The sequence below is a fragment of the Microchirus variegatus genome (assembly GCF_963457635.1).
Source record: "Microchirus variegatus genome assembly, chromosome: 18".
Classification (NCBI taxonomy): Eukaryota; Metazoa; Chordata; class Actinopteri; order Pleuronectiformes; family Soleidae; genus Microchirus; species Microchirus variegatus.
In genome coordinates, this window is record NC_139819.1 from 12,042,321 (window position 1) to 12,060,533 (window position 18,213).

General features: G+C 40.3%; 1 protein-coding gene across 1 annotated transcript in view; it reads right to left on the reverse strand.

The window, feature by feature from the left end:
* Positions 1 to 17,012: 17,012 nt before the first annotated feature.
* commd10 (COMM domain containing 10) overlaps positions 17,013 to 18,213 on the reverse strand; it is a 62,393-nt gene continuing 61,192 nt past the window's right edge. The window contains exons 6-7 of the mRNA XM_083904990.1: positions 17,890 to 17,949; positions 17,013 to 17,730 (exon numbers count right to left, since the gene is read on the reverse strand). Of these exons, the coding sequence (XP_083761116.1) occupies positions 17,692 to 17,730; positions 17,890 to 17,949 (99 nt within the window). The 3' untranslated portion in view covers positions 17,013 to 17,691. The remainder of the gene's footprint in view (positions 17,731 to 17,889; positions 17,950 to 18,213) is intronic.

An 18,213-nucleotide genomic window follows, 5' to 3' on the forward strand; every position in this document is an offset into this window, starting at 1 on the left:
GAGGAAGACGGGGGGGGGAAACAGAGAGAGAGGGACAGACGTTGACAGACATGAGAGTGTGAAGGAGGGATAGAAGAGGAGAGAACGATGAGCTGAGAGCGTGCCATGTAGTTTTGCTCCACCATCTGTGTCAAGACAGCACACGCAACACTCTGCTGCCGAAGACGCTCTGTCCACACCATGCACAGTGACACCTTGACCAGGACATCACAGGTCAGGGACGATGGCATGTCACGCTTCATACAGCAACAGGAAACAGGAAATAACTACAGCTTAATGTGATGACAAGTAAAAAACAAAGTCAGGGGGGAACTAACATGACTCAAAACAACAATATCACAATGTTTCATCAAAGTCTGCTGCTTTAGACGGGGAGGATACATACATCCCTACATCATGGCTCAGCGGTCGTCTTTCAACAGGTAAGTTTTCCGCTAGTCTCCACTCGTCTACATGCTGATGCATCTGTGGGTGAAGCCTGTGCCATTTTCTGATCTGATGTAGCCAATTTTCAATGTTTTAATCCTGAGAAAGCACAGACGACACGATCCAGTCAAGGCGCAGGAAACTCACAGTTGAAATGCGTGCAATCAAACGATTTCAGGGATTTAGGATCGCACCATGATTTAAGGTGACTTATACTGTTTCCATAAATCCACAAATGTGTCCTCTTTCTCTATATACCGTCCATGGGGCTTGAGTGATGGTCTTCACATTTTTGTCCTCGTCGCACTGTGGGCAGCCCGGTCTCCCACCACTTAGCAGGAGCACTTGCTCCCCGTTAGGCAACGGTGATATACCTCAGGTTAATGGGAGCACAGGAGGAGAAGCAGTTTTTTTGAATGTGTATAAGGGTTTGTTAGATTATATTTTTACTGAATAATTGTTTTGAGTTTGAATAAATGGAATTTGAAAAGTTTACCGAACGCCCCGGTTGGAACAAGGGCCTTCCTGCAAGGAGTTTGCATGTTGTGTGCATGGGTTTTCTCCGGGTTCTCCGGCTTCCTCCAACAGTCCAAAAACATGCAACATGGGTATTAGGTGAATTGGGCACTCTAAATTGACCGTAGATGTGTGAGAGTGTGAGTGAATGGGTGTGGCCTTTTTTGATTTGCAAAAAAAGACACTAGAATGTGATTTTTCAGAAAACTGCTAATCGAGTGGGATTTTCACACACAATCAAAAGATAGAAAAAAAAGAAACATCCAGTGAGCAGCAGCTCGACAGGTGAAAATGTCTTATAAATCCCAGAGGAGGAACGCCAGACTTGTTACAACGATAAAAAAAAAGTCAACAATAACTCAGAGTAGTAACTCAATAACCACTGGTTATAACCATTTCTGTATGCACAACATGTAGGACCTTGAAGCAGATGGACCACAGCAGCAGAAGACCACACCAGCTATCACTTCATGATGTGTCCTCTGTACCTAATAAAGTCGCAGATGAGTGTGCATACATACAACTAGTAATGAATAATGTAAAAACTTGGTTATAATTACCAAGTTTTTAAGTGAGCCAAAAATCTAATTGGACAGAAGTGAGCGGGGGACGTGGCAGCATTTTACTGGCACCACTTGTTCCCCCCCTGCAACACAACATGACCCTAAACAGCAACGACAGCCATAAACTGTTCTCTGTCATCAGGCCCAGAGTCACACGCAAACACCAATCATCATAAATTTAAATCGATCTGAACAGCAAACAAAAGGACTACAGCAGCCACCGGAGCATCTACCAGCTACACAGTGAGCACAGAGAGAAGCAGGCGAGTGGAAAAGAAAGAGCAAGACAGAAAGAACAGTGTGTCATCCAGAGAGAAGGCGATGACGTTTGTGAGGAAGGCGTGAGACAAAGGGGGCAGAGCAAGTGGCATAAAAGACGGCCATTTAAAGAAAGACCGGGGAGACAGAGAGAGTCTAGTTTGTGTTGACAGTGCTATTGTGTCTCGGTCGGTGCCAGTTAGACCCTGGAGATATCTTCAGCAGACACTGACCGATCAGAACATGATCGCTCTACAGGAGCGGGGGGGTCGACCAAATAACCACGGAGAGGTGCATGGTGCGAAGAGATAAAGCCAAGTTTTCTCCAAAGCATTTTTTACGGATACAAACACTGGCTTCAACCAAACAGATATTACTGATCCAATCATAGCGTTGCAGGCGCAACGGGGATGTAGCACAGTATATGTTTGTATCTGTGTGTCTTTATCTATTGATGCAATAACAAGCACAATCAAGCACCGTTAACTCAGGGTTTGCAGGACTGAAAAACTCGGAAATGGATTTATATTATATTATGGGTGTATTTCCTTTTACATAAAAATGGTTTTCTCCAGGGTCCTCCCTCAGTCCAAAAAACATGGTTAATTAGACACTGGAGAGTGAAAGGTTGTTTGTCTCTATGTTGGCCCTGTGATGGACTGGCGACCTGTCAAGGATGTACACCGCCTTTCACCCTGTCAGCTGGGATTGGCACCAGCGCCCCCCGAGACCCTCATGTGGAGGAAGACAATGGATGCCACTTGGGAGGACATCCTTATTGTTGTACTGTGTAGTTTTGAAAGAGAAACAAATATCTATTGCCTTCATTGTCGAATGAGTTCACACAGTGCAGATTTAGCACCTTACCTGGACCAGTGTTCCTCAGTCCTGGTCCTGGGGACACAACAGATGTTTCCCTGCTCCAGCACACTTGATTCAAAAGGTCAGCTCCTCAACGAGCTCTGCAAACGCCTGTGTGTGTTGGAGCAGGGGACATATCTAATGGAGCTTGATTTTTGGAATCGGTTAATTAAAAAAGATCAGCTCACAGAATCGTTCAGTACTTCCTCCATGACCGGAGCACAGACTCCGTCTGACACAGTCGTTGAACTGCAGCAGCTTTAATGCTTCGCCACCGCAGTGTAGACGGTGAGATTTTAGACATTTTCCTAGCTAAATGTTGGAAATTAAAGGTCCCATATTATACCCTATTTCTCCAAGTTAACCTTGTTCCCTGGTGTCCTAACCCTGGTCAAAACAGGATTGAACAGCAGTTCAATCAACCTGCCAAAACAGCCCTGTTCAGAATGCTCGGTTTAGTAGTATATCTTTAAAAAAACAAAACAAAAAAAAACTTAAGGGACAGGAAATTACATCAGCCACAGAGGCTACTGGGAGCTAATAGCAGTTAGCATTTGGAAAAGTGATCATTTGCAGGCTCTAGCAGGCACATTGTCGTCATATATAACATGTATCCACTGCAAAGTCCTCAATCCTCTGAGGCTGGAAGTTTGTGTAGAATTCTGTGCTGCACTGTGGAGCCAAGAATGGAACTTTTCGCAGACTTCCGGTTTTCAGATGCTGTTGCATGATTTACGGACAAAGCGGAGCTCCGCGAGACAACCATTCCAGGTATTTAGCGTCTTGTGACGTCCCAGTGAGCTCGGAAGTCAACATCACGTGATTTATCTCCTGTACTTAGACTGAGGAGGACCACAAAAACTTGAGTGAGTCATGACTCCAGAGTCCCAAATATAAGGATTTAAATGATTAAAAAGTTGATTTTGCTTAATATGGGACTTTTAACCAATGTTTTCAGGATTGTTATCCCTGTCTAACTGATCTACAGTTCGGCATTGTTCAGTTTGATTCTTGTCGGACATCTTGCCCATGCTTCTTTCTGTGACGGCACTCTGACCAAACAGTGGACGTTACACATAGTATCGGCTCAGCTCACTTGGAATCTCACCAGAGCAGGTACCAGGTACTACACTACTAAAAAACTATGCTGTGTCGAGTCACGTTAGTGGGAAAAAGCGCCATGAAACATGCAGGGCAGGACCAGGATTTTGGAAACCCTGACCACCCTGACAATCCTAGCAGTGTTTTGAGCTTTAACTTGAAATACACTTGAGGTTAAAGAGAACCATCCCTGAATCATACATGTAACCATCATTATATATTAAAAAGCACATTTTATTTTGAACATTTCTATTTGAGCAGTCACTGCGAAAAGGTATTTCACAATTTAAATAAACAAAAAACAGAACAAGACAGCATGTGCCTGCACAGAAGCAGAAACTAAATATAAAACTCTGTTATGTCAAATAGACATGTAGCAATATCAAGGTTTCTATATCAATGACTGATGTAGCGTATGTCAGACTAACCTTTCCCAACAGTGTTCATAATACATCACAGACAAAATAGAAGGGGGGAAACGTTCCATACGCCACAGTAGAAAACTTCCATCACATGAGATTTGTACACTCTGCCTGAGCCAAGGTCAACTCCATAATATCAACAACACACGATCATAACTGCTACTTGGTAATTGTAAAATCTGCCCATCTGGCAAAGCATCTTGGCTGGCACCAAGACGGAAAGATGACTCACAGAAATAATGCTGGTGGATGCAGAGAAAGCAAACAATGTGAATCATGAGTAAGGTCTGGCAGGTCCCGATTGGCTCTGTAGTGGAAACCAGACTAGACTAAGCCAGACTAGGCTGGCTGCCCGGCACTGCTATCTAGGGCAGGAGACCAAAAGAGAGACACTAGTTGAATAAATATGCCTATTCATTTTGGCAACCGTGCAGCCAGCAAGGCATAAAGCATGGACGCAGACGGAGACAGAGAGTTTTAAGGAAGACATCACGGTCACGACAGAAAGGGTTTGCAGGAGCATGGACGAGAAAATGAAAGGCTGGATGGGGAAGAGAGAGCTTTGGTTTGAAAATACATTTTTCAACAATAGGGACGGCAAGAAAGAAGCTGAGATATGACCTTTGAATGAATAAGACTGCATGCGTGAACTATGTCTTTTAGTTGGAAAACTTTCACAATTTTAAGTATTACACAAATAGTTCTGCAAACTTTAGCCCATTAACCACATACTCTGTATGCTGTACATTACTGTTGAACACATCAAAGCACATTCTCAGGGGAAGGAAGGAAGGTAGAAAGTATGTGCGCTGCTATGAACTGCCAGAGTCGAGCGAGCTGTGAGTGAAACTTTGAAAACAATGTCGTCAACGCCATCTCCTAGAAATTGTGTTTATATATATACATATACATGTATACATACATATATATATGTGTATATATATATGTATACATATATACATATATATTTACATATATATACATGTATGTATACATATATACATATATATACATATATACGTATATATACATATATATTTACATATACATATATATATACATATACATATATATATATATACACATATATATACATATATATATACATATATATTTACATATACATATATATATATACATATACATATACATATATATATACATATACATATATACATATATATTTACATATACATATATATATACACATACATATACATATATATACATATACATATACATATGCATATATTTGTACACACACATATATATATTTATATATATGTGCATATATACATATATATGTATATATATTTATACATAATATGTATAAATATATATACATATATGTGTATATGTATATGTATATATATTATACATCTCCATGAGTGAAACTGTGAAAACAATGTTGTCAACACCGTCTACTAGAAATCGTGTTTATATATACTGTATACATATATATATATATATATATATATATACATATATACAAGTATATATGTATATATATATGTGTATATATATACATACAAACATGTATATATACACACATATATATAAATATATATCTATATATATTTATACATATACACATATATACACACATATATCTACATATATTTGGAAAATTGTAATTACAGTCAAATGTTCCAGATTATTTTCTGTATCCACTTACACTGTGTTTTTTTTTTATATATATAGTTATGTTTAGGCAAATGGTTAGGCAACACATGGTTATGATAAGGGAGAGATTTCTATCCATGAGATTTTGTGCCTACAGACACAAAATATGTATAGCATGTATAACGACTATGTATGGCACATATGATGTGAGTTATGGCTGCCGGAGGATTAAATTGAAACCAACTGCTGGTGGCATGATAGGTGTATTTTCCTGTATAGTAGTGCATGGTAATACATTTAGTCAACTTTATTTCTAGAAAATAAAAAAAATAAAAAAACAACCAAGGTTGACCAAAGTGCTTTACAGATTTAAAAGCAACATACTGTAAAAGTAAAAAAAAACAAAAACATAATATCATTAACAATAGAAGTAAAATAGTGATATAATAGAATAATAAAATGGTAAAAACTACATAGAAGTGTCTGGGTTGACTATTTTTATCTTAAAGTTAAGGCCAAGGAGAAGGCTCTTTAAAAGTGGTTTAAAATCTTCAATGGCCGTGGCAGATTTAATTTCCATAGTTAACTCATTCCAAAGTTTAGCTACAGAAAAGGCCCAATCGCCCCAGGTTTTTAGTCGGGATTCTGTCAAATCTAAAAGCAGCCTGTTATTAGACCTCAGAGCTAGAGAGGTAAGATGGTGCCAAACCGTTAAGAGCTTTAAGAAAAAACAACAATAACATTTTAAAATCAATACCTAAAACTAACAGGAAGCCAGTGGAGACACAGGTGTGATGTGGTCTCGCTTCTCTTTTCCCGCTAAAAGGCGAGCGGCAGCGTTCTGGACCAGCTGGAGTCGCTGGACAGACGACTGGTCTGAACCAACATACAGAGAATTACAATAATCCAGCCGAGATGTTATAAAAGCATGGATTAGCGGCAATGAGCCTTAGTTGGAAAAAGGCTCGACTTAACGACGGCTGAGGTTTGCTTGTTGATATTAGGGGGACTGTTGTGAAATGTGCTCTCTGTACTACTTCTTAATACAACACCTTCTCAGATCCATGTATTACTGTTGTCCATGATGTTCATTTCTGCTCATTTCTGAGTTTGACCTCTTGAAAGAATTGCAAAGACAATACAGGACTTACAGTCTCACAAATATAATAAGCCAGAATTTCCAGGAAAACAACATCACCACGAAGGAGCAGGAGCGCCTGCTCGCTCTCTTATTGAAGCTCATCTTGTGTTTCCACTATCTATAACTTATCTTTCGTCATATTGTTCTGCGATGAATAACACTGATGGACTCCCTGTAAGGTGGAAAACAAACTCAAAGAAATAAAAATAATAATAATGAGATGAGAGAAGTACCTGAAAACAACAAAATAAAATCACCTCACAGCTTATTAAAACTCTAGGATGTTTCATAATAACATAACACGGTGCCATCAATTTATCAGCTTTAGTTTTATGGCATTCATTCATCAAACCGCTGCATATGCTTGAGCTCAGAGACTCCTGCTGATCTACACATGGACATGCAGCTCTCATCGTGCAGAGAAAACCAATTTTAGACACATATACTGTTATTTTACACATATAATATCCCATGCTCTGTTTATAATGTATTCTGGAAATTGTCAATAATGTACACTAAACATTCTGTTTGAACTTTTTTAGTAGTAGTCTCAGCGTTAATATCTTTTTATATTGTACTATTTTTGGTAATGCATGAGAAATTGAGAAATTGACAAAGGTAGAGTGAGAATACTGGCAGATTCCACACATATTCAACTTGATAAAGTCAGCTAAATGACTACAGTGTTAAAGGGGAAATAAGTAGTTTATAGTGCCATCTAGAGGAGAGGCTGAAATTTACAACAAAGACCTGCTGCTCTGCTCACCCCCTCCCTTCCCTGAGCGCTACGGTATCCGCAGCTGGTCAAATGTCGTCCTCGTCGTCTTTCTCCGTGTCAGCAGATGAGGTTCGTGAGGCGAGGGAGAGGGCGAGCTACCGCGGCCGTAGCAGACGAAGCGGAGAGAGAGGAGGCGGGACTTCGGCTACAAGTAAAAAGACGCTTGTTTTGTTCTCTCGCGTTTGTCCTTACAGGCTCCGGTAGAAACATGGCGTCTCGCTGCTAAAAGTGGCTATGCAACCGCGGTCCGCGGTCATGTTATTTAACATGACTTTCTGAAACACTACGAAAATGAAACAAAAACTATTATACAGCGACTAGACAATGCAGGAGCACATAATATGTATAAAAAAGTGGATTTTGGGTTATATAAACCCATAAATACTACATATTGTACCTTTAAGGGTCAGTAGAAAGAAGGGACAGTGTGGTTGGAGAGGACAGAGTCAGAAAGAGTTATAAAAGCCCTCTGTCCAAATAAACACCTTGGTCGTGAAAAATACAGATAAAGGAGAATTTAAGGAGCTGCGACTAATGTGTTTCTATCGCAGGAGGAACCAGAGGCCGCCGGGTCAAGCAGGGCTGGAGAGGATGGTGAGCTGTGGATAGTTCAGGATTATAAGCCGTGAGAACACGAGACAAAGTTTACGGCGAAAGCTGGAGGTCCCGGTTCAGTTCCATAAAATGAAAGGAAATTCAGTTCAAGTGAGCAACAACCGTATAACCATACAGGAAGGTCACTGGGGTTACTCGTTTTTCTGTGTCTGTGCCCTGCAGCGAGACTCGAACTCTGCGAGGAGTTTTACAGATGGAAGTAATATGTACAGAAATATCAGGGCCAAAACATTTGCTTGTGTGGGGACTGACCACGAGTTGGTTATTGGGGCTAAAAAGTAAGAGGGGGGCATTTTGGTAGGGAAAATAAATAGAAAGTAGTACTAAATATTTGATGCTGGAAATTAACACTGGAGTAGGAGGATGGAAAGCTAGAAGAGTGACAGAAGAATGCAACATTCTTACAGACAAACAAGTGGAGGCATTAGAGACCGTGAAGGAGAGTCGCAGCCACAGAGAGACCACAAATAACTCAAATGGTACGATCAAAGGGAGATATGAAAATGATTGTATTTTTTTTTTCTGCACATTTAAAAAATAACAGTGGTTTTATTCTTAAATGCCTAAAAATAGACAAAAATACCATGTGTGCAAGTGTATTTTTCCATGCCTCCTCCCACAGTGAAGGGATATAACTGCTGTACTTAATGATGTACGTGATATGTGATATCTTATTATATTTTTATGCTCTTGTTTTTAACTTATACCAGCTTTTTAGTGTATATTCTATTCTCACGTGTCTACTTGACTAGTGTTGTGACAAGTCAATTTCCCCAGTGTGGGATCAATAACGTCTAATCTAATTAGATCTAATGGCAAATGTCTCAGATTTGTTTTTTTTTTCATTTCCAACTCAGTATTTTTATTGCAGGACTCCACTGGAGAAGCTTTGTGCAAATAAAACAAGTCTCACTTTCTTTACATCTCAACCTGCCTCTTAGCTGAGCCTCCGAGTGAGGCATACAAGATTTGGTCAGTCCTTCTTAAAAAGCTTCTTTAAATGTGGTCTGTTTGGCTGAACAACAGGGGCCTAAAACAAGCAGCAAGTTTTGTTATGTGTGTGTCAAGTGCAGGTAAATTCACAGGATAAATCCAAAACTTTCTCTTGAAAGGCCTGAAACAGACTTGTTACTGCCATATAGAGATTGTAAAAGCTTGATTCTGTACACCGTGACTCCCTTTGCTTCATCACAAACTGCAAAGCTCTGACTCATCGCTGTGAGCTATATTCACAGGTTGGATGGAAACCCATCGAAGGTCTCAGTGGTACAAACTTGTAATGCAAGGGTCTTATCAGTAAAGCTATATATACACAAGCTATTTTCACCAAAATATTAATAGACACTACTCAATATGCTCCCAGGACTTTTACACACTCTCCATTCCCAGCGTAAGAACAGAATGTGGGAGGGGAAAAAAAGGCCATTCCTACAGTGGCCGAGGAAAACAAAATCAACGTGAGGAGGGCACTTCTGCAAAAGAGAAATGATCTGCAGAGAGCCAAAACACATGCATCAACAGGAACACTCTGCAAAACCAAAAACACACACACACGCAAATCCCAAAACACTGATAGAGACTACTTCATTCTTACGTCACAGTATTCTTCAGACTGGAATAAACACCCTCAAAAACTCCAAAATCTGGTTTCTCCAGATCATAGATTTTAGAATCTAGATCACTGTTCTGTCGTTAGGCTCCGTCTGTTATTGTCTTACCTTAATTTGGATGATGTGTTCGTTTCCTCTCGCCCAGGATGCCGTTGGAAATGAGATTTGCAAATCTCATTGGGATAATCCTGGTAAAATAAAGGTTACATAAATAAAAATGATGGATAAAAAAAAAAAATAGAACAGGAAGTCAAGTCCACAAATTACACAGGGAGAAAATCATAAAAAAAAGAACGGCAAGACAAAAACAAAACAATACATAAAAGGCCACGTTCAATATGGATATGACAGTGTAACTGTGGTAAAAGCATATATATATATATATATATATATATATATATACGTCCTCTTTGAGCTACTGGAGTAACATTTTGATCTATAAATGTGTTTGATGTTGAGATGGCTGAGGTAGATTTAAAAGAACAGTTCATGTCAGTCTGACCCATGAAAGGCACCATAACAACAGTATTACTGATGTGTTTCAGATCTCCAGCAGCATCCACTGCATTGTCAATCTATTTTAAAAAGAATTAAGGCTGTATCCAAAGCAACTCAGCGTTTTAAAATCCTTTAAAAGTGTGCCCAGTGTGTACAATTTAGTGGGCTTTATTGGCAGCAATTGAATAAACCACCCATGAGTATGTTTGTATAAGTTTATAATCACTTTAAAATAAAAACAGTTGGGATTTTTTTTTCTGCAGCAGAGGAGTCGTCCGTTCATTACAGTCTCACAACTCATATTCATCGTCTTCTCTTATTCATAAAGTGAAAATCGTGGCCTATTGTCGTTGGGGACAAAGCACTGATGCTAATGGCTGTGCTCGAATACAATGGGAGTAAAAAATGGGAAAAACACATCTGCCTCTCATCATGTCTGGGCTGCTTCCTGTTCTATTTGGGATGCCGTTGGTTTTTTCATCACGCCGCTGAAGACGTTTGTCACAGAGACGGGGAAAAAAAGTGATTGGCACTCTGAATAGGGGGAGTATCTCTGGATGTTGAAAAGAAGGCTGTTTGGTTTGAGGCTCAGTGAGATTAGAAAAATAAGTGCATCAGAGAGAGAAGTGCCGTTACACGTCAGCGGCAGATAAAGTTTCTCGCCGACACTTTCGCAGTTTGCTGCGTCAAGCCTCGACAAGACTGAGGGAACAGGACACATCAGCTGTAGCACAGTCATTCAGCTGCTCATGGGGAAAAAAACGGGGTTTGATCCCAACGTGGCAACATTAATAAAGTGAGGGAGTTAAAGTTCGGACACGAAACATTACGTGTGTTATCAAGGGGAAGTCACACATTTGATCCTGAAATGTTGCCATGACTATGCTTGTATAATTGTATGATTGCTTTAAAAATAATAAAAAAAAATATGAATATGCCTTTTACTGTATATGTTATTTAGACAAAGTCCTTCATTTATCATTTACCATCTGGCACTGCCATGATTCTACAGCAGCCCAAATAGACAAACCATAGCCAGAGTTTGCGTTTTAATCAAAAGCTGAGGCAAGAAAATAGGACAACATCCTTTCTGGTATATGATATCACCTCTGTAAGGTGTGAGAAAAGAAAGAGGTGAGGAGAATCTGCTGTGTTACCCAGAGATGGGAGTAAGTCACACATATGCAAGACGCCTTCAAGTCACAAGAGTCCGAGGTCAGTCTCGCAAGAATAAAGCAAGTCAAGCCGAGTTCCTGCTTTAAATCAAGCACATTACAGTCAAGTCAAGTTGTATAATGTAGAAAATGAAGATGATTCATATTTAAAGGTGCCATATGTAAGAATGTGGCCAAAAACGGTTACTACATTCAAATTCAAAATACTGAGGTCTTTTAGGTTTCTGGCGTAACTGGCAACCTGTGGTTGCTCGGCAGCTGAGACTCTACTGACTGCAATGATTGGTAGGCATGATTTCAAAACATAAACATGATTTGCAGTCTGCAAAATATTTTTTTAATGCAAATATTTTGGCTGTACTGTTGTTGTTGGTGAGTTCAGTTTGTTATATGAACATTATTCCTAAGTCTCTGTGACATATTAGGAGGATTTTATGGCCAGTTGCTTTAGATGTATTACATAATGCACCTTTAAATACGTTAAAAAAATACACATTTTTCAACTGCTAGAGTTTTACTGAAAGGAAGAAAGGCTATATCTCGAGCTGGTAGAGGCCTGCAGAGCCAACGGTCGGAGGGCCCTCTGTGGGCCGATCGTGGTTGGTCTGCAGGGGGTTTCTAGGGGAGAGCTAAGGTTCTTTGGCATAAGAGGGTTGCAAAGCAGCATAAAAAGCTTCTAGGTGGTTGTGGATCAGGAGTGGCGAAGCATGGAGTAGCACACGCTGCTTAGACACAAGCCAGGGTCCGATCAACCTCGGGTTGTGTCGCCCAGGTGAGGATACCCGAAACACCTCGTGACCCTGGGTTCATCGCTGATGATGTGTCCAAGCTGCACTGGGTGGGTAAATGTGTGATATGGGGTGAATGGGTGTGGAATGTCTTTATGTAAAGCACTTTGTGTTGCATTTCTTGTGTATGATAGGTAGCGTGTGAAGTGGGGTAAAAAAAAAATTAAAAAAATAAATAAGTGCCAGTACTCCCCTTGTTCATATGAGACGTGCACATTTACCGGAAACAAAATATCCCAGAAGATGTCAGTGTTCTAATTATTTAAATATGTAGTCTATTAACATGTAAATATACAAATTAGCAAATCTGTACATTATCCGTGACAATGTTTTAATCTTCAAGCACGCAATTCAATTTGTTTGGTGTCCTGTTATTATGACACAAATGTGGCAAGAAGTCAGTGAATATATTATATTCTATTTCTCCAAGTTAAACTAGTTCTAAACTAGTTTAACATGTCTGTGACATGCTTTGCTTTGGTCAAACAAAACTTAAGGGACAGGAAATGACATCAGCCACATAGGCTAGTGGGAGCTAACAGCAGTTAGCATTTGGAAAAGTGATCATTTTCAGGCTCTAGCAGGCATATCGCTGTCATATATAACGTGTATCCACGTAACAATATAATATATGATGTTTCCACTGGACAGATAAATCTTCTGAGGCTGGAAGTTTGTGTAGAACTCTGTGCTGCACTGTGGAGACGAGAATAGAACTTTTCGCTGACTACCTCCCAGTGAGCGCTGAAGTCAACATTGTGTGTTTTATCTCCTGTACTTAGACTGAGGACCACAAAAACATCAGTGAGTCATCTTTTTTCACACTTTGGCGACTGGTAGGGTCTCCAGAGTCCAAAATATAAGGATACAAATGATTAAAAGTTATTTTAAGTTTTAAAGATATTGCTATAATTCAAGTTTAAAAATAAAATAAAAAAAACTCTAGACACTAGTAATAAACACGAGGGAAATGATTATTCTGGGCAATAATAATGAATGAATTGGACAAAACCTAAACAGAGTACTGGCATCTTGTGAGAAAAAGCCAATACTCCAAATAGTAACATTGAGCAGTGTCGGTACTGTGTACTGATGAATCAGGTGTGATCTACAACATTCAGGATTAGAAAACATTGCATCCGACAACACCAGGAAAGACACACAGGTCACATTTGCATTCATTTAGTGCCACAACTTTCTGCTGGAGAGGACGGTATTAAATATTTTTTATGAGCAAAATAGCACAACAGACAGTGGCGTGCAAAACAGATTGCTCTTGACACAACACAGATTAATCCTGAGTGCCTTTATGCCATTTTTCACTTTTTATTAGCTTGCTTGTTTCATGCTTGACATTTTGTGAAGAGTCGTCGCTCATAAAAGGCAAAACGATGTTATCTGCGCAGCTTTAATATCATTGTTACGACTCTTATCTGTTGTTTGCCTTTTATTAAAAAAAAAAAAAAGACACCACTCGTGATTGTGTCGATGTCTGAAACGTTTTCTCAGAAATGAGACGAGCGCGGTCACATGCACGGAGAAAACAGAGGACACGTAATTGAAAACAGACACACACACGGAGGTGGTTATGTTTAAGATATTTGTTTACTCTGGATACCAAAATAATTCCATTTTGAGGCGTTTATGACATGTATAAATCAGTCTTTAACCACATATGTTTCAGCTGAGCTGACTTAATTGAATGAACTATTGCATTGCATAACTTTGAGTGGGATTTGCATGTATACACCGGCAGTGCAGGGATAGACGAAGGCAAAAGGCCTTTATTCCATCAAATTGCTTCACGACTGAGTTGTATTTTTTTCATCAATAGTTTGCTTTTGCATTTGCATTTTTCCATGTCTGACACCGCAGATGTTTTAGTTTGAAAACCGGATGTCCTAATCCTGCCCGTCTGCTCGTTTCAATGCATTTACCCTATGTCCGCAGTTGTGCATCCCCTGGAAACACTGTCCTTCTTTCCCTGATCTCTCAGGGCCACCGTAAATACTGGAATAATAAACCTTCCATTGAAGGAACGTGCATGTCTGGCTTCTTATATATATGAGCCAATAAGAGTGCCCTCCCCTCTTTCCAAAACTGCTGTGTGATTGGTCAAAGTCTCCCTCCACAGGCCAGATAACCCTGAGGCTGTAGACGAGGCCCAGAACAGGTGCAGGAGTCTCGTCGTCTCAACACTTCGCTGTGCCAGAAAAAGAATCTTATCCTTCTACTTAACCTACTGCAGTGAACTAACCTCCAATATTTGCTTTACAGCATCCGATGGGAAACAAACAAACGGCTCGTTCTTTTACAGAATCTTTAAAAACGTGTCATACGTTTTAATGGAAACCCGGCTACACTGTGTTGCCTCAGGACCCATATCCACACGGAAACGGAACGAAACAATATTTTTCTTTGTCCTTCAGAAAGAGTTCTCCGCTTTTTTTCCAAACGAGTATACATACTCGAGACAGAACGGGCGGGGGGAAAGGAAGGAAATTAAGGAAAGGAAATGAAAATTACCATAAAGCATAAAGACAGACCATATAATCTCCAAAGGGGTCGTACCTATGTTACCCGGGTCCTATGTTCCCCGTTTTTCCCAAAAAAGGTCCACTTTGTATGTGACAGGGGAACATAGGACCCTTTTTTTTGAAAAAGGGTAGGGTTAGGGTTAGGGTTAGGGTTAGAGAAAGGGTCCTATGTTCCCCGGTCACATACAAAGTGGGTAACATAGGACCCGGGGAACATAGATACGGTCCCATCTCCATACACAAGAGGAGGATAACAACAACAGCAAAGAAGATAGCGACAGCGCAAGAGAGAGGTGGGACTATGACATCATGTGGATGGACTTGTTTTCCTGTCCACGGCCTTTTTGTCAAATTTAGGTTTCTGTTTTTACTCAACGTGGCAATAATGGACACGTGGAACTTGCGCCATCCTCAAATCAGCACGAGTGATGGGATAGAGGAAGTTGGATGAAGTTTTCAAAAAAACTTCACACGGAGGAGTAAGTAAAAGCATAGGCCTGTTTCCACATTTCGTCCACATTGTTCCATTGTTCAAAGTTGGCTCATCAGTGTCCGTCATCTGCAACCAATCTCCGTCAGCCCTGGAGAACCACAGAGCCACACAGCGAGGTACACAGTTAGTCCATTAGACACTTATTTAAAGGAGCTGAAAAAGGACAGTACCCCTCAACTTGACAGTCTACAAAAACCACAGCACTTTGGATGTGTGCACGCGTGTGTCTGTGTGGTATCCAGCCAAACTTTGTTTCCTCTCATCACACTCACACACACACACACAAGCATGCAAACAGCTTTGACAAGTACTCGCAGAGAGAGACAACTCGCACAAAATCCAGACTCACACTCCCCCTATCGCTCCGAGCGAGACTCTGTGTGCCTGGTTCTGCCGGATCTCAGTGTGAGTCTCAGTGAGAAGCGAGAGTGTGTGTGTGTGTTTTTTTTTTCCTCTCTCTCTTCTTGTTTTTCGAAGGCAGCCATCTCTGCTCAGCCTCGCCATCTGTTCTCCATGCTGTGCAACACGGTGCTCCCCTCTGGCTACGGGCGTTTTGAAATGGTGGCAAAATATTGTCAATTGGAATCGGAAAAAAAAGGAAGGACACGGGACAGAAGAGGTACAGAACGTGGCGTACAAGTTTGGAAAAGTTTGCCTAATTTTGTGTTTCAGGTTTAGTTTATGTTCAAATAAGTACCTGCACTCTTACATCTCACTCATTCCATAGGAGGAGAATGTGGCTTATCTATCACAGTCCTATAACATTTTAATTTTATCCGACACCAGAAAGTTCTTTGCAAAGGGAGATTCCTGAAGCTACAGAGCCTTTTACCAGAGCTAAAAAATAAACCCCACCAACACCCAATAAACTCTGCAATAAACATTCTTTTATCGACTCCGATTGGCAGCAACGTAAACATGACACCCGGGTGAACGTGGTTATTTGTTGGCAAGTGTATCCTACAGTTGCAGACTCTGCATTTTTTATGGTGGAACATGATAACACACCATTCAAGCGGCAAAATAAAAATCATTCAGCCTGGTGCCGAGTTTGACAGAGAGACTGAAGTAGAAAAAAAAAAAAAATAGTGGTGCTCTCTTCACCTCACTTCTGTGATGCTATGTTGGTCGTTTATGGCACATAAATCGCTGGAGGGGAGGGAAAAAAGGGAGGCAAACTCCTATTTTGGCAATGGTAAGTCACCTTTTTATGCTAATTATAACATAAAAGTGGAATGCCTTACCATTTAAATAGCAGTAAAGAGTAAATATAAAGGCTACTTTAAAGCAGAGCCACTGAGTCGAATCTGCAAAGGAGAAATACAACTGGGAATCTGGGAACCAATCTACGTAGAGAAACATGCTCACATGCACACAGACAGCTGAAGTCCACTGTGCCTCCCCCATCTGGTGAACCAGCACGCTTGTTTGGTCTTAATAAGGAATAATGAGTCATCCAAAAAACAACAACAACAACAACAGCAGGATGGAGTTCATCTTTAATTCAAAATTTATTAGTGTGAAACTCATTCTCCAAGTTACAAAACGCACTTGTTGCAAGTCAAAATAGCCACGTTTCCACCAAGCAGTTCAGTTCAGTTCAGTTCAGTTCAGTTCAGTTCAGTTCCATCTAGCAAATATGGAACGGTATCAAAACGACTGTTTCGTACCGTTTCCAATTTGTATTGAGGTACCAAAACACACAGTGGTGTGGCTCCAACAGGGTGGAGCTGGAATCATCATTTACGTGTGGTGATGGGGGGAAAAAACTGAAGGCAGCCTGCAGCCTTGTCTCAAACCAAATTGGTCTGCTTTTTTTATGACAAATAACCATATTCCAAGATGAAAACACTAGAAATGTTGGGCACCCTGCCCTCCATTGTTACCCTTTGCTCACTGTGTTCTTCTTCTTTGTGGAATTTATTGGCGAGCTACACTGTGTCATGCTGACGTGATGTCATGTGTTCGCCATCCGACCCAAACACCCTGTAGTCATATTCTTCCAAAACGCACTGTGGGGAGCTGAACTGCACCATACTGCCTGATGGAAACACTAATGAGACTATCTTTTTACATAATGTACACTTCACTTTTAAAGATCACCAACCAATGGCACATTTAACAGGGTTTCTCAATCCTGGTCGTGGGAACCCACTGCCCAGCATGTTTCAGATGTTTCGCTGCTCCAGGACCAGGATTGAGAATAAACAATAAAACATTTTAGTAACTTACTGCAGGTATTTATATTGGAAAAGACATTTTTCTACAAATACACCATGTAGGGTATCAAGTCAAGGAGTCCAACTGGCCTTGTATAATTTCCAGCTGGAAGAAAGAGGGGAAAAAGTTCAGTTTTTGGCAACAAAAAAAAACATTGACACACAAAATGAGAGATGCATTAAAATGATCAATCTATGTACGGCAGAGACGGGCAGTAATGTGGATTTTTGACACGCGCACCAATACAGGACAAAGCAAACACACCTTGTTGTAGAATTCAAGCAGCTCCTGGTGGTTAAACTCTACGAAGACGTTTTCTTGAACCTGGAGAAAAAGAGAGAGAAGTAAATTTAAAGAGTCTGAGAGGCATAAGAGAGAGAGAGAGAAGAACAAGCCACTCGACAAACAAAACTTGAGAAAGAAAGCAGAGAGAGGCTAAAAAGGAAACGATAAGAGCACCTGTGTTGAAAGTCATGACCTGAAACTTCTTTTGTAAGCTTTCTATAAAAACCTGCATTAATAATTGCTGCTCTCAGGCTGGCACATACTCTCTCAGTGTTATCCATAAGAGTGTTTAAAAATACACTG